Source organism: Vombatus ursinus, unplaced genomic scaffold (genome assembly GCF_900497805.2).
Source record: "Vombatus ursinus unplaced genomic scaffold, bare-nosed wombat genome assembly UNPS02015062.1, whole genome shotgun sequence".
NCBI classification, from domain to species: domain Eukaryota; kingdom Metazoa; phylum Chordata; class Mammalia; order Diprotodontia; family Vombatidae; genus Vombatus; species Vombatus ursinus.
The window spans coordinates 56,009-65,652 of record NW_020954840.1 but is presented as its reverse complement, the minus strand read 5'-3'; the positions used below and the strand labels follow the sequence as shown (position 1 = coordinate 65,652).

Here is a 9,644-nt window from a genome sequence, read left to right as displayed (position 1 = left end):
TAGGACAATAAACATTTACAGGAATAATCTTACAAAGCATAGGAGAACTGTAATAAAACATGGTTATAAAAATAATATTATTGAAAAGTAACAGAATCACATAATTTTTAGTAGAGTTGTTAGGGACTTTAGTGATCATTTATTCCAAAGCCTACACAAAAGGAATTCCTATTTAACGTACTGGGGAGATGATCAGGAATGAAAAGTTAGAACTGTCTGAAATGAAGAAATATTGGAAGCCTTCCAACTGGAGTTTCCTAGATTTTCATTTGTCTGGAAAATATGAAGAAAAATGAGATTAATTATAGTAGAATTAGATGGATTCTTAATTGATCAAATGGATGGATGTGAAGAATAATCATTACTAATTCAATTTCATCTTGTTAATAACTTTCCAATGGAAGGTCATAAGTATCTATGCTGTAAAACATTTTTTAACTCAGCAATTTGGATAAAGGAATAGGTGATAGGCTTATTAAATTTTCAGATAGAAATCTGGGAAGGAAACCTAGCAAAATGAATTAAATTAATCTAGCAAATTCAAATTTGAATCAAGAAAAATTCAAAAATATCCTGACAGGGTAGAATTCTGGGTCAAATAAAAAAAAATTGAAATTCAATGAGAATAAACGTAAATTTTTACATGTATCCAAAAACACATTTTGTGAGTGCAAAATAGTTAATGTATGACTAACCAGAGGTTTGTAAAATATCTGAGTGTTTTGCATGTTCTACATGAGTAAAACAAGTGATATGAGAGGCCTAAAAGTTAATGCCATTTAAGCTACATAAGAGATATATAATGTCTGTGAACAAGGAAGTGATTTCTCTTTTATTTAGCTTTGGTAAGAACTCGTCTGGCAAGTTGTCTTTGATTTTGAGTGCCACTTTTAAATAAGCTGGAGAGCATCCAGAAAAGATAACCAGAATGGTAAAAAGCTTTAAGTTCATGTCACTTCAAGACTGGTTGAAGAACTGGGAATATTTAGTGTGAAGAAGAGAGGGGAAGTGGGGTTGGAAGAAACACATGATAATGGTTTTCAAGCATTTAAAGGGCTGTCACACTGAAAAGGAATTGGGATTATTTTAGTTTGGACCTAGGTGGAAATATCAAAGAAGTAGCCTTAAACTTGATATAAATAACAAGTTTCCTAAAAATTAGAGCTATGCAAAGGTAGAATTGGATGCCTTAGGAAGTAGTGATTGTCCTCTTATTAAAAAAAATTTGAAGCAAAGAAGATATGGAACTTCTTTGTTGTTTTCAGGGAGTATACTTTGTCAAGTGTTTTGTTAATCTGGTGTTTGTTGAAAAGTGTGTGTGTGTGTGTGTGTGTGTGTGTGTATGTGTGTGTTTATGGCAGAGCTGGGGTTAAGTGACTTGCCCTGAGTCGCACAGCAGAGGCTGGATTTGAAATCAGACCCTCCTGAATCCAGGACTGGTGCTCTACTCACTTGCACTACCTAGCTGCCCCCTAAATGTTTGTGTTTTCAAAAGCAAAATGAACCAACAAAAACATTTTAGAGAAAGTAACTTAATTACCTCTGTTGCTTCAAATTCATTACTTTCCAAATTCTCAGAAATTTCCTAGTAGATACAGAAACATAAAATTTTAGAGTGGGAAGGAATGTCTAGTTTAGTCTCTCATTTTTGAGATAAGAAGATCAAGGTTCTAAGAAGACAAATATCTATTTCCAGACCACACAGGTAGGTAGAATCAGAGCTATGACCTCCCATCTAAACGTCTTATTCCCAAGATAGCGTTCTTTTAATTCAATTTGGGTTCTGGAATTCTTCCCTAATTATTGTGAAGTGGGTGATGCAATATTCTGACCTCATTCTTTGGATTCACATCATACTCACATCTCTTCTTCCTTGCCCTTTCCTCAGGGCCGACCCCTTAATGCATCACTCTGACAGTAACCTTTATTTAAACTTTCGATGGAGCTAGGACAAGAGAGGTCCATCTCATGACTTCAATAACACATTCTGCTTCTCAACACCAGCTCTGGCACTTGATTTTTGCACTAACCTCTCAGATTTTTCTCTAACTAGATAGAAAGGAGATGTCCAGCTATTATTTTAGTGATTCTTTCAGTATTAGTTTTAATTTCTTTTAAAAATTAGTTTGATTTTGTGTAATCCTAGTTTTCACACTAATAAGGAACAGAGCACTTTGATCATTTTCCTGAGAGTTTGTTACATTTTTTCTCTGCATTTATCACTGGTTTGGCCTTTGGAAATGGCTGTTAATATTTCTAATTTTCATACAGAAAATCAACCTCTAGCTATTTTTTTCCATCAAAAGAATTGCAGGTAAGTAGCACAATGCTTAATTTGTCTCATGCATCTGAATGGAGAACTCTTCTAAACAAAAATGTCTAGGCTAAGATTTGAACAGGAAAAGGGGAAAATAGATGTTGATTGAAGGTGGGGAAAATGATATGAAGAAATCACTCATCATTGGCAATATGTTTCCAAGTTCTGAGGAAATTTAACAGTAGAGACATAGCATTATAAAATGTCAGCACTAAAAGGATTCTGAAAGTTGATATGTCAAGCTTTATTTTTTATAGATGAAGAAATTCATAGAAATTCATAGTAAAGATCAGATGAGAAATATATAGTTTCATGAGTAAAAATGTCATAGACGAACATATTTTTACAGATTCATTGAAACATACATGAATTTCAGCAAATTTGCAAATATTTTTGTGGCTTTAAGTCCTTCTTATATCTTGAAGGTATTTCATAATTTATATATTCATTAGCCTGAATTAAAGCATCATTTATTTATCTATAGGGTTATATTCTGAAGTAGCAAATTAGAAATTTCTGTGAAATAAATAATTTCAACATACAAATTGCCTCACTTTGAAATTAAGGGAGTTTAGAGACTATTTTATTATTTATTTATTAATTTTTGAGAGGCAATCAGAGTTAAAGACTTGCATGGGGTCACATAGCTAGTAAGTGAGGTCGAATTTGAATTCAGGTCCAACTGACTCCAGGGCCAGTGCTCTATCCACTGTACCACCTTGCTGACCATAGAGATCACTGTAAACCAAACCGATTTTTTTCTGTACTATTAATTCTATTTCACAATTCTCAGAGGGTTAGTCAAAACAAGCATAGAGCTGTATTCACTTTTTCCTCTCACAACCTTTAAAATTATAATGTCAATCAGTTTAAGGCATTTCAGTATGAGGCAAAAATGGCTTTAATTCAATTTGATCTAATCCAACTCTACTCAATTAAAACATATCTGTTATGCAAGGCACTTCCCTAAGTGCTGCTGCTCAAAAAGATGAAATAGGCCCAAGAATCTTAATTTCAAATAGAGAAGATAGGACAGAAATAAAAATGACACAAAGGAAAATGTGATAAGCACATCAGATCCAAAGAATCTGGAAAGAAAAAGATCCCTTTCAATTAGTGGGATCAGGGAAAGATGAATAGAATATTTTAAACTGTAGCTAGAGTTCAGAGGAACCAAATGAGTTTCATGGGCAGGAACTATGGTGTAATGGGGGGAAAATAATGAATCAGAGAGTCCAGAGGATCTATGTTTGAATTATAGCTTTGCTGTATTGTCTGTGTAACAGTGGAAAAATTAATAACATTCTCTTAGATCATTTCAAAATTTTAAAGATAAAGTGATTAAACTGGATGATTTTATTTTATTCATTTTTTTAAAATTGGATGATACTAAAGGTTCCTTCTGGCACTAAATGCTATGTCCTATATATTCCTAGTCCGTGGTCTACCATGAACAAATGCACATTCATAGAAAAAGCAAAAAATGCTTGGAGAATGAAGAAGAGTCCAGTGAGCTGGGTTGAGAGAACTAGGAGTATCTGTCTCCTAGGTAGTGTAGTAATAGAGCACTTGACCTGGAGTCAGAAAGCCCTATGCTCAAATGTGACCTCAGACACTTACGAGATGTATACCCCTGGACAAGTCCCTCAACCGCTGTCTGCCTCAGTTTCTTCAAATAAGGATAATAGGGATAATAATAGCACCTACTTCTTAAGGTGGTTGTGATGATCAAACAAAATATTTGTATTTCACACCATTTTGTAAAGTGCTTAGCATAGTGAATGATACATAGTATGTGCTTAATAAATGCTCATGTACTTTCCTTCTATAGACGTCATTCCCCTGCCCCTAATTTTTAATTTTGACTTCACAGATATGTAAAGAATTGCTGTCAACATGAACAGATCTTATAAGACTCCAGTATATGTGAGCACCTATCTCCCTAGTACACTTCTGCCCACCAGGGGACTGATTTTCATATTTTAGTTAGTCAAGCAGCAAGAATTTATTATTTATTTACTATGTATCACTTACTATGCTAAGCTGGGGATACAAAGAAAGGCAAAAATAGACTTTGTCCTCAAGAAGCTCTTATTGTAATGTGGGGAGATAACATGCAAATAACGAGGCATATACAGCAGTAGATGTAGTAGTAGAAAAGAGTAACACTCTCAGAAGGGAAGAAAGTAGGAACTGGGGGGAACTGAGAAAGGCTGAGTCTTGAAGGAAGCTACAGAAACTAAGAGGTAGGAAGTTAGGTATTCCAGTCATGGGGGATAGTCAGTGTAAAGACATGGAGAAAGGAGAAGGAATATTGCGAGTGAAGAATAACATCTAGGACAAATTATCTGGATTGAGGGAATTACAGTGTAAGAAGACTGGAAAGGTAGAAAAGCGCTAGGTTATGAAGAGCTTTAAATACTAAACAGCATTTTTTGTTTTCCTTTTGTCATGGAGGAAATAGGAAGACACTGGAGTTTACAGAGTTGGGAGTTACTTGGGCAGACCTAAGTATTAGGAAAATCACTTTGTCAGCTGAATGGAGGATAAATTAGAATAGGGAGAGGTTTGTGGCAGGAGGACCAACTTGAGGCTATTGTAGTAGTTCAGGTGAACATCTGGAATAGGAAATGATAATGGTTTCAACTAGGATGTTGAGTGGTAGAAAGAATGGGTCCTATATAAGAGATTTTATGAAAGTAGAAAGTACAAGATTTGGCATTGTGCTATAAATATAGGGGAAGTGAGAGTGAAGAGTTCAGGACAACACCGAGATTGTGAGAGTGCGTGACTGAGAGTGTGGTAACATCTTGGACACTAATAGTGTAGCTTTTAAAAGGGAAGCATAATGAGCTCCATTTTGGGCATATTGAATTTGAGATGCTCATGTGACAAAAATAAAAGGAAAATGAATGTTTCTATAATGTTTTCTATGTTTTTCTTAAGCCTACAGAGCTCATCTGGAATAATCTTTTAGATCAGAATAATCTGGCAGAATCCCCAGGATTTGAAAATCACTGAAGATGATAATTTTCTACCCAAATAGATCTAACTTCTGGTTCAAGTTAGAGCATTTGTACCATAGATTGATGATGAGAATCTCTTCTGTTAGCCAAAATACATCTCTACTCCTGTTAGAGCAATCTACAGTATATCTTTTTCTTTTACTAATAGATGATCTATCATTTATGCATAAAGGACAGAATATAATATCCTTTGTTGTTTTGGTTGTTTTTAATCTTCCCTAGGTGAGATGACATGAAGCAAACAATGCGGTTGGAGAATCAAACTTTTGGGACTAATTTCATCCTGTTGGGGCTTTTTAGTCAAAGCAAATACTCTCCTCTCCTCTGCTCACTGATATTCATTATTTTTGCAGTAGCTCTGACTGGGAATGCGACTTTGATTCTTTTGATTCAAAGTGATCCCCACCTCCACACTGCCATGTACTTCTTCATCAGTCAGCTTTCCCTCATGGATATGATGTTTATCTGTGTCACTGTGCCCAAGATGCTGTTGGATCAGGTGACTGGGATTCATGACATTTCAGCCCCAAGCTGTGGAATCCAAATGTTCCTTTTTTTTACACTTATGGGAGCAGAATTCTTCCTTTTGGGAGCCATGTCCTATGACAGGTATGTGGCCATTTGTCACCCTCTCCGCTATCACCTCTTCATGAACCATAGAGTCTGCATACTCCTTGCAACTGTCTGTTGGTTTTTGGGCTCCGTTGATGGTTTCATGCTCACCCCTATCACCATGAACTTCCTATTTTGTAAATCCCGAGAGATCCAGCACTTTTTCTGTGAGGCTCTCGCCTTGTTGAAAATCTCCTGCTCAGACACCTCACTCTATGAGAGTGTCATGTACGTGTGCTGTGTCCTTATGCTCCTCATCCCTCTCACAGTTATTTTAAGCTCTTACTGCCTTATTCTCCTCACAGTCTATAGAATGAATTCGGCTACTGGTCGGAGGAAAGCATTTGTCACGTGTTCCTCCCACATAACTGTTGTTGTTCTCTTTTATGGAGCTGCTGTTTATAACTACATGCTCCCTGCTTCTTATCATACTGCTGAAAAGGATATGATGGTGTCTGTCTTCTATACTATCCTAACACCTGTTATAAACCCTCTCATCTACAGTATCAGGAATAAAGATGTCACAACAGCTTTGAAGAAAATGTTATGGTCAAAGCTGATTTGAGCTAATTTTCAGAAGTAGAATAGGGTCTCCAAATACTTAAAAACACTCCACATTGCTGTATTATCTATTATTGGTTCATTTTATTCATGGTGCCCTGTGGTGGCATCTCCCTCCCTCCCCTCTCCTTCCAAATTAATTTCTTCTCCTTGAGAGTTTTCGAAACCTTTTGGGTTAATATTTTCCTGGCTTAGTATAAAAATCCTTGACATTTAAGTCAGAATATAAACATTTGGCTTCTCTACTCACAACCTGTCGACTAGGTTACCTTGAAGAAATGACTGAAAGTCTCTGAGGCTTTGTTGACTTTTCCGTCTAAAGTAGTGTTAAAGAAATTTTTATTAAATATCTCAGAGGTGAATGGCCCAGCATGGATTTATCAAAAATTGCTTTTACTAAATTCACTTCAGAGTATGCAATCTTCAGGACCCTCTCTGATGTCTCAAGGTAGAGTATAAGCTGTGGGTGTGATGCTGGTGAGCATGTAAGCCACATGCTGCTGAGGCTGCTTGTCAGAGCTTCCAAAGTCCTCACTCTGGGTTTAGTTCTGTTTTTAAGTATTTTTCCTTAGTAAATTAAACATTTGTTTTACGTGTAGTATACTATAACTCTTTTTGCTTGCATGTTGAATTAATCACTTCCTTTGTTCACTAATACTAATTATTCACTAATCACTTATAACTTCTTAGCTGTTTTGTTCAATAAATAAATAAAATAACTCATTAGAACTGTTACCATATAGGCTTTGTGCCCTCCTCCAATCTAAGATGATAATAATTTATTTTATAATCATTCTCAAGATAAGTCCAGCATTTGAAATGGGCACTTCGTGTAGGGTGAGATACAATAATAATTTGAGGTTGCTTAGAATAGGTTTCCTATGGATATAACAGTCACCCAATCTGTAATTGCACTGTTGAATATATGTCAAGGCTGAGCTTCTCAAAAGACTAGTCAGGAATTTATTCATGAAGTCAGTCATAGTGTGTCCCAAATCTTCAGGTCTAGAGTAAAGGAGGGTATTCGCTGATAAGTAAAGTCAGAAGTATGGGCTTCATCTAAATAAGAGCAATTCCCTTCAGAATGCACCATACTGAAGATTATTGCTACAAAGAAAATTCTCACAGAAGATCATGGCTGCCTGGTTTCTGCAGTTGAGTACCTTATAAGAAAACACCCATCAAAGAGTAGGAGAGACCTCAGAGGCATATACTTTCTCTCTTACCCTTATATCTATCTACTCAGCTCTGTCATATCTTCAATAAATAAATTTCACTGAGATAAACAAGTTATGTGTTTGACTCTGTTTTTATTTTAGCCTCTGAAAATTTCCCTTTGAACCCTTAGCAATTGGTAATGATTATGTGAGTGAAAAACAATCTGAGTTTGGCAATGGGAATCCCTTCCTTGACTCTTAATTTGCCTTTATATTGCATGGATTATAGTAGATCTCAGGGCAAAGTTATTAGACATTTATCATCTTCAAAGGAAGAAAACCTATTAATTTTCTATTTAAACAATAAATTAGGAATTTTTGCAGAATTGGGACTGTCATTTTAAAAAGAACTGTGTACTTACTTTAGTTACATCTTTTTAGATAGTACAGATAATAGGACTGTTTCTATTTGAGTAGTCTTATCAAGGTGGATACTCTGGTTCCTGGAGGTAGGTGTCAAACTATTAACAATCAAATGGACAGAGGACTGCTGATTGTCTTACACCTAATTTAGGAAAATTCTGTATCAGACATGTGCAGGTAATCTTAGAACTTAGGTTAGGTAACCTTCGGGCCTTAAAAAAGAAGTGTATTCAGATCTTGGCAGGAAACAATCTAATATTTCTTTAGAAAAATAATCCTGTGGACAAGTGGTAATGATAAGTAGAAAATGCACAATATTAGTTGGGGAACTAAAAAATAAACTATATTAGATAGTCTTGTGATCAATTTGGTTTATAAGAGGGTGTGTGTAACACAACAAGTTAAAAAAAATCAAGCTTCTGACTTTGGGGATATGAGAGGAAGTGGGAAAATGGATAGTAAGGGTAGGAGATGAAGAGGAAGCTGGTTAGAGAAACCACAAGCTAAGACAATAGCCTATCTTCCCATACACTGACTTCTGGAGAAAAATTTTAGTATTTGCCATAGGTCCGAAAACATGAGCTAACTATTCTATTAGGGCAACTGGGTGGTATAGTGGAACGAGTGCTAGGCTTGGATTCAGGAAGACCTAAGTTCAAATTTGACCTCAGTCACTTACTAGCTGTGTGACCCTGGGAAAGTAACTTCATTCTGTTTGCCTCAGTTTCCTTATTTGTAAAATTATCTGGAGAAGGAAATTGCAAAACACTCCAGTATCTTTGCCAAGACATCTCCAAATGGTGTCGTGAAGGGTCAGTCACAAATGAAATGAGTAAAGAACAACATAAACTATTGTATTAATACAATAATCCAAGAGAATTCTGAAGGATTTACGAGGAAAAATGCTATCCAACCCCAGAGAAAGAACTAATAGTATCTAAATACAGGTTGAAACATACGTTTTTAGAAACTGCCTTTATTTTTCTTGAAGATTTTTTTGTCTATGTTTTCTTTCACAATATGGCTCTCCCCCAGAGACCTGCCCTTTATTTTGTATTCATGATGTCATTGGTTCTTTTCAAGAGTAAAGGATAAACAATAACAACAACAACAACAATAGTATAATAATTTTGGAGGACAATATTCAAGCCTTGGTGAGATATAAAATTTCTTTACAGGTTTTTTTTCTTTACATGAATTTTAATTAGCAGTTTTGTATTTTATTTCCACTGAACAATTTGGTCAAACAGAAAATGGGGTCTGGCTTTTTCTCTTTTTTTTTGCCACTGATCTGCTCCTATTCCTGCTGCATTTTCTTCTTGGGTAGAGTCACTGCTACTTTTCACCAACAGTCTCAGGCCTTCCAGAACCTTTCAACGCTCACAAGGTTTATGCCAAAAGAAGGAAAGATGAGAGAGGGGCAAAGCCAGCCAAAAGACCAAGTAAAAGCATGGCTAATTGTGTCCCTACTTCACATAGGATGCAGTGGCCTCTACCAATATTGTGCTGGTGTAGGGAAGCTTCTCCTCTTCACTTAGTCTAAAATTG

At 35.8% G+C, this 9,644-nt stretch overlaps 1 protein-coding gene across 1 annotated transcript; it reads left to right on the top strand.

Annotated features, from left to right (window-relative positions):
- The first annotated feature begins 5,575 nt into the window (after positions 1 to 5,575).
- Positions 5,576 to 6,520, top strand: LOC114031081 (olfactory receptor 2T29-like). Its single transcript, XM_027846097.1, has one exon. The coding sequence runs from the start codon at positions 5,576 to 5,578 to the stop codon at positions 6,518 to 6,520; it is 945 nt and encodes a 314-aa protein (XP_027701898.1).
- The last annotated feature ends 3,124 nt before the right edge of the window (positions 6,521 to 9,644 follow it).

What these genes read in the sequence shown, in the direction of transcription:
- LOC114031081 (XM_027846097.1), top strand. Translation starts at nt 5,576, where the DNA reads ATGAAGCAAACAATGCGGTTGGAGAATCAAACTTTTGGGACTAATTTC.